Below are 12,943 nucleotides of genomic sequence, written 5' to 3'. Positions count from 1 at the left end.
CATTGACAAGACCTAGACTACTAAAGGAGGGTGAAATTAGCCGATAGCAGCTCACTATCAACAGTAACAACTTGCATTTATATAACATCGTAAATATCCCAAGGCACTTCACGGGAGCGTTAGCAAACAAAATTTGACACTGAGCCACATAACGAGATATTAGAGCAGCTCACCAAAAGCTTGGTCAAAGAGGTATGTTTTAAAGCATCTTAAAGGAGGAGAGAAGGGTTTAGGGAGGGAACGCCAGAGCCGAGGGCCCAGGCAGCTAAAGGCACAGCAATCAATGGTAGGGTGATGGAAATTGGGGATGCGCAAGAGCCCAGAGTTAGAGGAGAGCAGAGATCTCGGAGGGTTGTAGGGCTGGAGGAGTTTGCAGAGATAGGGAGGGGCGAAGCCATGGAAGGATTTGAAAACAAGAATTAGCAGGCACCAAACCCAACCATTAGGACCAGCAGTGAATGCAGACATTAACTAATGGGCCTTCTGATTGAGATTGGAGCTGGGTAATGAGCAGGCACCAATTCCGCCTAATCAATACCTATTGATTACCCTATAAAAACCCAATGAACAGCCTGCCCCCTTCATCCATAATCACCATGTAAGCAAAATGTGCAGTGGCTTCCCAAAATACATATATTTGGGTTGGGTTAGTCAACTGCATGCTGTTTTGACACTAGTTTTCAGCACCCCACACAATTTGTCCGTTCGCTAACATTAATGGATGGTAAATCACACTGGGTGCACGGACCCCTGCTCCTGAAACCCCGATGTGTTAAAGGCAGGTTATTGATGTTTTAGGGTGCGATCAATGTTTCCCATTACTGTGAGACCACTTCCAGGGAACACTGGATGTGACCCTTCACCAGAACTGAAGACTGAGATGAACTGTCACTCTCCAGCTCTATTGAAGTTACATACCTGAGAGAACCAGTATTTTCTCTTTCCGGATACTGATTGACCTGTGTATTTCCAGCACTTTCTGTGTTTATTTCAGATTTGCGAATGGTTAATTTTTACTTTATGATTTACTGAGTGTGTGACTTACCTCTGAAAATTCTCTTGTACCAGGTTGGTATCCATGTATGCAAACTCGGTCTCCAGAAAGCTCATTAAAGGAACAATCATCTAAAGTAATAGAAACAAAAATGTTTAAGTTATCATAACAGTTCGGAGATGGAAGAGATTCACATTTTAAGGCTAATTTACCCTTAAACATGTCAGATATATTTTTCATACTTCCCTCATCCGTCCAGGAGGTAGGATAGTACAGACTAGACAAACGATCAGCCACACTGGGTAACATGGATTGCAAGTTCCAATGTGGTCCTCATAGATGGCATTGCTTTTAACTAACTTGAGATGTGCCAGGTTCTCAGAGTTCTTCCTTCTTTTTGCAATGGAGCCTTATGCACTCCATTAATCTCACTAAAACTGAGTGTCAAAATACAGGCAACTCTCGATTATCCGCACAGATCCAACAGAAAACCATTGTAACGGGATTTAAAATTCTGTTGTGAACAAGTGAAAAGACAGCCCCAAATAATTTGGAAAAATCTCCTTCCAAACACTGTGCTCATTTGTATTTGCTCATTTTCTCTCTCACACACTCTCTCTCACTCACCATAAAAATCACCCTCCTCTGCCCTTGCCTTACTGGTGTGTGTGCGCGCAGCCGCTGTCTCTCGTGGCCGCCGCTGATGTTTGGAACGGGGGTAGTGCCGGCACAGAGTTCCAGGCACAGAACCTGTACATGCAGGAGAGTTGCCTGTAGTAGGCTAGAATAATGGATGAAACTTTCTGTTGGCTGACTGTTGTCTCCTGTCGTTTGCCCATCCATCCTTCTGTACTCCTTTCATAAGAACATAAGAATTAGGAGCAGGAGTAGGGCATTTGGCCCCTCAAGCCTGCTCCATCATTCAACAAGATCATGGCTGATCTTCTACATCAACTCCAGCTTCTCGCACTATCCCCATATCCCTTGGTTCCCAAAAATTTATCGACCTCTGTCTTGAATATACTCAACGACTGAGCATCCACAGCCCTCTGGGGTAGAGGATTCCAAAAATCCACAACCCTTAGAGTGAAGAAATTTCTCCTTACCTCAGTCCCAAATAACCGACCCCTTATTCTGAGACTGTGACCCCGTGTTCTAGATTCCTCAGCCAGGGGAAACATTTTCTCAGAATTAACCCGGTCAAGCCCCTTAAGAATTTTATATGCTTCAATTCGATCACCTCTCATTCTTCTAAACTCGAGAGAATGTAGGCCTAGTCTACTCAATCTCTCCTCATAGGGCAATCTCCTCATCCCAGGAACCAGTCTAGTGAACTTTTGTTATACTCTCTTTAAGGCAAGTATATCTTTCCTTAGGTAAGGAGACCAGAACTGTACAAAGTACACCAGCTGTGGCCTCACCAATGCCCTGTATAATTGTAATAAGACTTCTTTACTCTTATAGTCTAATCCCTTTGTAACAAACATACCATTTGCTTTCCTAATTGCTTGCTGTACCTGCAGGTTAACTTTCTGTGACTCAGGTACAAGGACACCCAGGTCCCTCTGAATGCAAACATTTCCCAGCCTCTCACCATTCAAAAAATATTCTGCTTTTTTGTTTTTCCTGCCAAAGTGGATAACTACGCACTTCCCCACAATGTATTCCATTTGCCATGTTCTTGCCCACTCAGCCAAACTGTCTATATCTCTCTGCAGCCTCTTTGCGTCCTCCTCACAGCTTATTTTTTCCACCTAACTTTGTATCATCAGCAAATTTGGATACGTTACACTCAGTCCCTTCATCTAAGTCATTAATATAGATTATAAATAGCTGAGGCCCCAGCACTGATCCTTGTGGTACCCTGCAAGTTACAGCCTGATAAACCAAAAAAGTCCTGTTTATTCCCACTCTCTGTTTTCTGTCCATTAACCAATCCTCAATCCATGCTAATATATTATCCCCAATCCCATGAGTCCTAATTTTGTGTAATAACCTCTTGTGTGACACCTTATCGAATGCTTTTTGAAAATCCAAATACACTACATCCACTGGTTCCCCCTTATTCATCCTGCTAATTACATCCTCAAAAAACACTAACAGATTTGTCAAACATGATTTCCCTTTCATAAAACCTTGCTGACTCTGCCTAATCATATTACAATTTTTGAAGTATCCTGTTACCACGTCCCTAATAATAGATTCTAGTATTTTGCCGCCTACTGATGTCAGGCTAATTGGCCTAAAGCTCCCTGTTTTTTCTCTTCCTCCTTGCTTAAATAGTGAGGTTATGTTTGCTACCTTCCAATCCTTGGGGACTGTTCCAGAAGCTAGGGAATTCTGGATAATTCATACCAGTGCATCCACTATCTCTGCAGCTACCTCTTTTAAAACCTGAGGATGCAGGTCGTCGGGTCCAGGGGATTTGTCGCCACTTAGTCCCATTAATTTCTCCAGTATGTCTTTACTTATACTGATTTCTTTAAGTTCGTCATTCCCTCTAGACCCTTGGTTCCCCATTATTTCCAGAATGTTTTTGTACCTTCTACCGTGAAGATAGATACAAAGTATTTGTTTAATGTCTCTGCCATGTCCTTATTACCCATTATCATTTCTCCTGTCTCTGCCTCTAATGGGCCCACGTTTACTTTCACTAATTGCTTCCTATTTACATTCCTATAGAAACGTTTACAATCAGTTTTTGTGTCTCTGGCTAATTTATTCTCATATTCTTTTTTCTCTTTCCTTATCAATATTTTGGTCCTCCTTTGCTGAACTCTAAAATCCTCCCAATCCTCAGGCTTACTGCTCTTTTTGGCAACATTATACGCCTCTTCCTTTGATCTAATACTATCTTTAACTTCTCTTGTTAGCCACAGTTGGACCACTTTTCCTGTGAGATTTTTGTGCCTTAAATGAATGTATATTTTTTGTAAATTATGTATTCTTTAAATACTAGCCGTTGCTTGTCTACCATCATACCTTTTAATGTAGTTTCCCAATCTATCTTAGGCAACTCGCCCTCATACCTACATAATTTGCTTTGTTTAGATTTAAGACCCGAGGGGCCAAGTTTCGGCCTGAGTTGCTCCTGTTTTTTTGGCGCAACTGGTTTAGAATGGAGTATCTTAGAAATTGCAATTCTCGGCATTTAGTGTGCTCCAGTTCTAGTCAGTTAGAACAGATTTTTTTTTCAAAAGGGGGTGTGTCCGGCCACTTACGCCCGTTTTGAAAGTTTAGGCAGTGAAAACATACTCCAAACTAACTTAGAATGGAGTAAGTGTAGATTTTTGTATGCTCAGAAAAACCTTGTCTACACTTAGAAAATCAGGCGTAGGTTACAAATCAGGCGTAGGTTACAAATCAGGCGTAGGGAATGGGGGGGTTTAAAAGGGAAGTTTACAAACATTAAACACTTCAGTTTTACAAATAAAGAGCCATCATCAATAATAAATGATAAATACATCAATACATCCACCAAAAAAATTAATCAAAAATAAAAATTTTTTTAAAAAAAATCAAATAAATAAAACATTTTCTACTTACGGACTGCAGCACCGGGAGTCCTCCAACAGCGTGCTGGGACGCCCCCCCCCCCTCCCCTCCCCCAGTGTGTCTCTATCTCTCTGTCTGTCTGTGTGTGTGTCTCTCACTCTCTGTCGGTCAGTGTCTGTGTTTCTGACAGCGAGGGGAGGGGGTGAAGGGGGAAGGAGGGGGGGGGGGCAGGGAGAAGGGAGGGGGAGAGAGAGGGGGAGGGGGGAGGAGAGGGGAGGAGAGGAGAGAGTGGGGAGGGGGGAGAGGGGAGGGAGAGGAGAGGGGAGAGGGGAGAGAAGGGGAGAGGGGAGAGAAGGGGAGAGGGGAGAGAAGGGAGGGGGGGGAGGGAGAGAAGGGAGGGGGGGGAGGGAGAGAAGGGAGGGAGGGGATGGAGGGGGACAAGGGAGGGAGGGGATGGAGGGGGACAAGGGAGGGAGGGAGGGAGGGAGGGAGAGGAAGAAGGGAGAAAGGAGAGGGAGGCTGAACGGGCCGGGCCCAAGACTTCGGGCTGGGCCCGTTTTTAGCACCGGATTTACAGGTAGGTGGCCGGGGTCCGGGGGGGGGGGGGGGGGGCGGTGCGGTGGGGGGTGGTCGGGAGCGCGGGTCAAATCGGGGGGTGGGGGGAGAGCAGAGGTCGGGTGGAGGGTGGGAGAGCGGAGGTCGGGTTGGGGGGGGGGGGGGGGTGGGTGGGGTGGAGCGGAGGTCGGGTCGGGGGAGGGGGCGGGAGAGGAGCGGAGGTCTGGGGGGACGGGGGAGGAGCGGAGGTCGGGGGGAGAAGGTTGGGTCCGGTCCGGGGGGGGGGGGGGGGGGGGGCGGGAGTCGGGTCGGGTCCGGTCAGGAGGAAGCAGGAGCTGGGCGTGGGAGGCAGCCTTATCCACACAACCCCAGTGAGGCCATTCGGTCAGGGTTAGGGGCTGCGTGCTTCGGGCCCCTCCCACACAGTTTTGGGCGCCTGGAGCTACTGCACACGTGCGCCCACTGTAGCGCGCCTGTGCAGAGGTCCTGGCACTGCTTTCAGCGCAGGGACCTGGCTCTGCCCCCCACAGCTCGTGCTGCGCCACGCCAAGCTCCAGAGGACCTGCAGGGAGCCGGAGAATAGGTACGTTTTTTTTAGGCGTACTTTGTGGCGCGAAAAACAGGCGTCCAGGTCGGGGCTGCGCCGTTCTCGGCGCGGCCTGAAACTTGGGCCCCTAGTTTGAGGCTTAACTAAATCACTCTCAAACTCAATATAAAATTCTATCATTTTATGGTAATTCTTCTCTAAAGGCCCCTTTACTACAAGGTTATTAATTAACCCTTTTTCATTACACAATATTAGATCTAAAATAGGTTGTTCCCTAGTTGGTTCCTCAATATACTGATCCAGAAAACAATCTTGTATACATTCCATGAACTCGTCCTCCACATTATTACTGCAAATTAGGTTTGCCCAGTCTATATGTAGATTAAAGTCCCCCATGATTACTGCATTACCCTTGTTACACACACCCTCCATTGTTGCCCTACATTACAACTACTGTTTGGGGGTCTATAAACATCTCCCACCAATGTTTTCTGCCCCTTGCTGTTTCTTTGCTCCACCCAAACTGATTCTACTTCTTGATTTTTCAAGCCAATAGCCTTTGTTTCTACTGTTTTTCTCCCATCCTTTATTATCAGGGCTACCCCACCTGCTTTTCCAATTTACTGTCTCTTCAAAAAGTTAAGTATGCTGGAATATTTAGTTCCCAGCCTTGGTCACTTTGCAACCACGTCTCCGTAATGGCTAATAGATCAAACCTATTCATTTCTATTTGCATTATTAATTCATCGACTTTGTTGCGAATGCTTCGCATATTCAGATATAGTGGGGCCAAAATTCAGCCTCCTGAAAATGCCTCTTACCGCTGGAAAGTGGCGGCCATGTGACAGAGTCAAATGGCCACCACTTGCAAAATTCTCCTAAGTGCTTTTTGCGGCGGTCCCCACTGCTGACCCCTCCTAAGTGCATCATTAAAGCGCGCACCGCCGATCTTCCACACCTCAACCTAACTTCAGGGGGGAAAATCTTCGGGCTGCCGAGCGATGCCCCCGACAGTTTTTTCTGTTGGTGCACCGTGTTCGCTGTGTATGCGACATGACTGTGCGGTGGTCATTCAAGGGGAGGGCGCATTGCTGCAGCCGCCATTTTATTTTTTTTGTCGGACGACTGTCGAGTCAGCCCAACAATTATGCCCCCGGGTTCGGCCAGGCCGCCAACAGGCAGCCTGGCTCCCCCTCTTGGGTGCCAGGCTGCTGGCCCGGCCGAAACCCTCCCTGCTGGCCCAGTGGACCTAACTAAAAGAGTCGCAGAGTTCACAGCGGCTCTCCCCTTTAAGTGAAGAGGAGAGACGTGGTTACGCAGACGCGTCATGACATCATCAGCGCTACACTACACTGATGACTGACAGTGGCAGAGACTCCATCCCGCCTCCACTTCTGCCCCTTTAGTGTGCTCACCGCCGCACTACCACCCCCATTATGACCGACTTCCAGTCTGCTCAAAATAAAATGACAGCTGAATTTTGCAAAAGAGGTCACCTCATCCATAGCTGCGGTGAAAACACATCAATGGGTGCGACCTGTTTCAGGCGGCACTGAATTTCTACCCCAGTGCCTTTAGCTTTGACTTTTTTCTATTTTTCCCTGATGACTCCTTAGACAGTGATGCCCTATGACCTTTGTTACTCTCTCTGTCCCTTCCTGACCCACTCTGCTTCTTTTTATCCAAAACTCTGCTCTGCTCTAGAGTCTTGATATGTCCCTTGCTGCTTTTAAATTTACTCTTTCCTGAATCCTCTCCCCCCCACCCATTCATTAGTTTAAAGCCCTGTCTACTGCCCCAGTTATTCGATTCACCAGGACACTGGTTCCAGCCCGGTTTAAGTGGAGCCTGTCCTAACGCAACAGCTCCCTCTTTCTCGGTACTGATGCCAGTGGCCATGAAGTGAAACCTCCGCTTCCCACACTACTCTTTGAGCCACGCATTTAACCTTCTAATCTGCTTCTCCTTCTGCCAATTGGCGTGTGGCTCAGGTAATAATCCAGGAGATTATTATATTTGAGGTTCTGCTTTTTAATTTGGACCTCAACTTCTCAAACTCGTTCAGTCCTAGTTCTACCTATGTCATTGGTTGCTATGTGGACCACGACAACTGGATCCTCCCCTTCCCACTCCAAGTTCTTCTCCAGCTACAAGGAGATGTATTTAATCTTGGCAACAGACATGCAACACAACCTTTGGTATTCCCTGTCCTGGCTGTAGAGAACAGTATCCTCCTGACTATACCTCACTCCTTCCTTCCTTCCTTTCATCCACCCTTCCTTCTTGCGTCCTTCCCTCCAACCTCCCTCCTTTATTCCTTCCATCCACTCTCCCTCCTTTCCTCTACTTCCTTCCCTCTCTTCCTAATTACGCAAACATGTGCATCCAATTCCAATGAACGAAATCATCTATCTAATAATTAAACTAATCACTTCCATCTGAGCAAGCTGCTAATGCAGGTCAATGAATGAACAGATACCGAGTGCATGGTCCATGTCATCTCCTGGAAAGGGTTTTGATCACCTGAGGGGGTCGGGGAGGAATTTTCCAGAGTATTTTTTCCCTTATCAGCCCTGGATTTTTCTCTTTTTTTTGGCTCCCCCAGGAGATTACGTGGCTATGGTAGGTGAGGAGTGAGGCAGCTTGGGGATGGGAAGAGTCTAGTCAGGAAACTTGGAACATCATAGGTGTGGGGCAGGCTTGATGGACCAGATTGCCCGTCATTTTTGTATGTTCGTAAATTCAATCCAGTGAGTTACTAGGAGCTGCTGGTTGGCTGAGAGATATTGTTGCACGGCAGTGAGACAGCTGATAAAATGGAATAAGGGAATGAAAGGGTTAGGCAGTGACATGGCGAATGTTATGATGAAAGTAAGGGTCACGATTCCCTGTAATAAAGTGTCTTTGTATTCAGCATGACCATGGGGTGTACAGAAGGCAGGAAGTCAACACTACTCAATATCCACCCTCCCACCCATACATAGTTACTGAAATTGGTTTCTTCTTTATTCCAAGGCCAAGATCGCTGACTGTAATCTCGAGATGGAGATCAGATTTAGGAAGTTTAGTCTCATCAAAGTCTGGAGATGAACAATTTTTTTTAGGACGGGACCATTTTACAGGTTCCTGGATCCAAGCAGCCCACATCAACCGCTCTGCCTCACACCACACGACCACAACATTCTGGGGTGCACTGTAGAGCAGGATATCAGTCAGTCAGTCCGGCACCAGGATCAGGCAGGATCTCACGGGCCCCGACAAACAGTGAAGCGGATTGGGAACTATTGGGATTTTGGTAATGGACCAGACCTTCTTAACAATCCAGAGAATGTTAGAAAGACTTTTGAATGCTCTACAAATTCTCCAACAGTTACGACACTCAAATGATATCTTCTCTCTCCACAGATTTCTTTCACAGCAAACAGTTTTAAATGTATTCTATTACATTGGCTTGGAGGTAGGAAGCAAAGGGTGATGGTTGATGGGTGTTTTTGTGACTGGAAGGATGTTTCCAGTGGGGTTCCGCAGGGCTCAGTGCTGGGTCCCTTGCTTTTTGTGGTATATATCAACGATTTAGATTTGAATATAGGGAGTATGATTAAGAAGTTTGCAGACGGCACTAAAATTGGCTGTGTGGTTAATAATGAAGAGGAAAGTCATGGACTGCAGGAGGATATCAATCTACTGGTCAGGTGGGCAGAGCAGTGGCAAATGGAATTTAATTCAGAGAAGTAAGTCTTTCTAACATTCTCTGGATTGTTAAGAAGGGCTGGTCCATTACCAAAATCCCAATAGTGAGGTGAAGCACTTTGGGAGGGCTAATAAGGAAAGGGTATACACATTAAGCGGTAGGCCACTTAATAGTGTAGATGAACAAAGGGACCTTGGAGTGCTTGTCCACAGATCCCTGAAAGTAGCAGGCCAGGTGGATAAGGTGGTTAAGAAGGCATACGGAATGCTTGCCTTTATTGGCCGGGGCATAGAATATAAGAGCAGAGAGGTTATGCTTAAATTGTATAATACTTTGGTTAGGCCACAGCTGGAGTACTGCGTGCAGTTCTGGTCGCCGTATTATAGGAAGGACGTGATTGCACTAGAGAGGGTGCAGAGGAGATTTACGAGGATGCTGTCTGGAATGGAGAATCTTAGTTATGAGGACAGATTGGATAGGCTGGGTTTGTTCTCATTGGAACAAAGGAGTTTGAGAGGAGACCTCATTGAGGTGTACAAAATATTGAGGGGCCTGGACATAGTGGATAATAAGGGTCTATTTCCATTGGTGGAGAGGTCTATTTCGAGGGGGCGTGGTTTTAAGGTGGTTGGTGGAAGATTTAGAGGGGATTTGAGGGGCTGCTTGTTTACGCAGAGGGTTATGGGGATCTGGAACTCGCTGCCTGGAAGAGTGATGGATGCAGAAACCCTCACCACTTTTAAGAGATGGTTGGATGGGCACTTAAAGTGCCGTAACCCGCAGGGTTACGGACCTAGAGCTGGTAAGTGGGATTAGACTGGATGACCTTTTGTTGGACGCCGCAGATATAATGGTAAGTACTGCAGGGAATAGAATATGGCCAGGGTGATCTCCTGGACTAGTTTCGAGCGCCTGGATGGGTCGGAGAGGAATTTTCCTAGATTTTTTCTCCCTAAATTGGCCTGGGTTTTTAAATCTGGTTTTTGCCTCTCCCAGGAGATCACATGGCTCCGTTTGGGGTGGAGTGTAGAATGTTTCAGTATAAGGGATGTTGCAGTTGTGGTGAGGCGGACTGGTTGGGCTGGGTGCTCTTTGCCTTTCCGTCATTGTTCAGAGGTTTATATGTAACCTTCAGGGCTGCTGACCGAGGGCCGTGCGGCTCTTTGTCGGCAGGCACGGACACGATGGACCGGAATGGCCTGCTCCTGCGCTGTAAATTTCTATGTTTCTATTTAATTTACTCATATTTCTCCCTAATATTTTAACACTTTTTTCTCTCCCAGTTCACTCCCCTCTTTTCCCAAAGGCTCTGACTCTCACGGATGGAGGGTTCCATACTCACTGAGCTCGTCTGTGGGCCGAGACAACGAATAGCAGCGGGTTATTCGACTGTGGAACCATCCTTGCCAAGCCTGATCCACATACACTGTCCAGCAGGATTCACTGCATATCAATCAGGTACCTTGATTTCTTTCTTTATTACATAGGGGCATGTAAGTTCATTGTATTTTCCAAGTAAAGAAATAAAGTAAGTGTTGCATTTCTATATTGCCTTTAATGACCACAGGACATCCTAAAGCACTTTACAGCCAATGAAGTACTTTTCAAGTGTAGTGACTGTTTTAATATAGGAAACCCGACAGCCAATTTGTGCACAGCCAGCTCCGACAAACAGTAATGAGATAATAACCAGATAATCTGTTTCAGTATTGTTGGCTGAGGGATAAATATTGGTCAGGACATCGGAGATAACTCCCCAGTTCATTTAAAAATGGTGCTCCGGAATCTACCTGAGAGAGCAGAGTTTCAACTTCTCATTCGAAAGACAGCACCTCCGACAGTGCAGCATTCCCTCTGTACTGCACTGGAGTCACAAGCGTGGAACTTGAACCCACGACCTTCTGACTCAGAGGTGAGAGTGCTACATACTGAGTCACAGCTGACACCTGAACTACAACTCATTGTAAACCAAGAATCAAAACTGGGATCTTCCAGTTTGTTCACTTAGTTTAAAAACTGAGCTATTAGGACGCTACTTTTAAAGACATTCTAGCTCCCTTACAGAGATTTTCCTGGTAAAACAATCCAAGTTTTGGATTTCTGTTACTGTGACGTCTTTGGATGGTGTTAATGATACGGTACTTACATCATCCAATGGAACAGCGTGGCTGGATGTTGACAGGCTGTGTATGTGTTTCTTTATGTCGGCTTGCAGCTGATAAACACAAGACAGGAATAGATTTATATTTTGTAAGTATGTTAATCATTGAATTGTATCAGTCAGAGACCTACAGCCTTTAATAACCTCAGGTTTCACAAATTCCAAATCTCAGGCTAACATGGCGACATTAAAGTAACTGCTACAGCAAGGTAGCTGGGGAACCAATCATAACTAGACCAACCGGACAAACCAGGAACTGTGTCCCAGTAACCAGGCAAACCAGGAACTGTGTCCCAGTAACCGGGCAAACCAAGAACTGTGTCCCAGTAACCGGGCAAACCAGGAACCGTGTCCCAGTAATGGGGCAAACCAGGAACTGCTCAGTTATGAGAGGCATATCAGAGAACATGACCATGACTACTGCCGGTTTGTCATTAAAAACCTAAATGCTTCACCAATGTTCTTCACTGGAGGGAACCTGCCATCTTTATGCGGTTTAGCCTAAACTTGGCTCCACTCCATGGCTGACTCTATGTGCTCTCCTGATGTGGCGTAGCGAGTCTCTCAGTTATACAAACAATCGCCACTCAAGAAGACCTACCACCACCTTCTCCGGGTAATCAGGATTGCTCCAAGAACAAATTAAAAAAAGAGAGCATCTGGTCTTTTTTTTTACTATGGTAAGTACCCTCTCGTTCAATGTACTATTCCCAGTAAGTTCAGCCTCTGGTCATTTATTGTTCAGTAGTTACCTGCTCCTGGCATCAAATGGATCATCACTCAACAACATTCCACTTAATAGCTTCTTAAAGATTAAGGGCCTGAAATTGCTGCCTGGACAAGGTGCTGGGGACAGAAAAACAGGTGCACCTAGATTGTAACCGAATTCAGAGCCATTTTTTAGCTCTAGTTGTTTTCCATTTGGTTGGGTGTGGGGGGAGAGGTCATGGGCAAATGTTCCATCCACCTGCCTCCTGCATTAAAGCAACGTGTCAGGGAGTTCTCGGGACATTCTGGCCTTTATGCGCATAAAAGGCCTCAGTTGAACTCGCGTCTCCTGAGGGTTGGCATGAATCCTGCTGAAAACCCAGATCTTGCCAGGTAATTGATCCCAGAGAGATCGGTTACCTTACTACCACAGTTCTGGCTCCCATTGGAGCATACAGTTCCTCGGAGCCACCTTTTCTTTGAATGAAAGGAAGAAAGACTTGGATTTTTATAGCGCCTTTCATGACCACCGGATGTCCCAAAGCACTTTACAGCCAATGAAGTACTTTTGGAGTGCTAGGAAACGCGGCTGCCAATTTGCGCACAAGCAAGTTTCCACAAACAGGAACGTGATAATGACCAGATAATGTGTCTTTGTTATGTTGAATGAGGGATAAATATTGTCCAGAACACCAGGGATAACTCCCCTGCTCTTCTTCGAAAGAGTGCCATGGGATCTTTTACGTCCACTTGAGAGAGCAGACGGGGCCTTGGTTTAACGTCTCATCCAAA

The 12,943-nt window shown here is 46.2% G+C and overlaps 1 protein-coding gene and 1 long non-coding RNA gene across 6 annotated transcripts in view; one reads left to right on the top strand and one right to left on the bottom strand.

Annotated features, from left to right (window-relative positions):
• The window catches only part of LOC139226593 (uncharacterized), a 162,551-nt gene that overhangs the window by 26,725 nt on the left and 122,883 nt on the right, over positions 1–12,943 (top strand). The window contains exon 2 of the long non-coding RNA XR_011587292.1: positions 10,566–10,740. This is a non-coding gene — a long non-coding RNA (uncharacterized lncRNA). The remainder of the gene's footprint in view (positions 1–10,565; positions 10,741–12,943) is intronic.
• Positions 1–12,943, bottom strand: part of unc13d (unc-13 homolog D (C. elegans)) — a 142,509-nt gene that overhangs the window by 16,373 nt on the left and 113,193 nt on the right. For all 5 annotated transcript variants that reach the window (XM_070857441.1, XM_070857437.1, XM_070857440.1 and 2 more), the window contains exons 24-25: positions 11,429–11,497; positions 1,046–1,125 (exon numbers count right to left, since the gene is read on the bottom strand). In XM_070857441.1, coding sequence (XP_070713542.1) covers positions 1,046–1,125; positions 11,429–11,497 — 149 coding nt within the window. The remainder of the gene's footprint in view (positions 1–1,045; positions 1,126–11,428; positions 11,498–12,943) is intronic.

Source organism: Pristiophorus japonicus, chromosome 16 (genome assembly GCF_044704955.1).
Source record: "Pristiophorus japonicus isolate sPriJap1 chromosome 16, sPriJap1.hap1, whole genome shotgun sequence".
NCBI classification, from domain to species: Eukaryota; Metazoa; Chordata; class Chondrichthyes; family Pristiophoridae; genus Pristiophorus; species Pristiophorus japonicus.
Note: the sequence above shows the minus strand (reverse complement) of the source record. Positions and strands in the feature narration are given on the sequence as shown.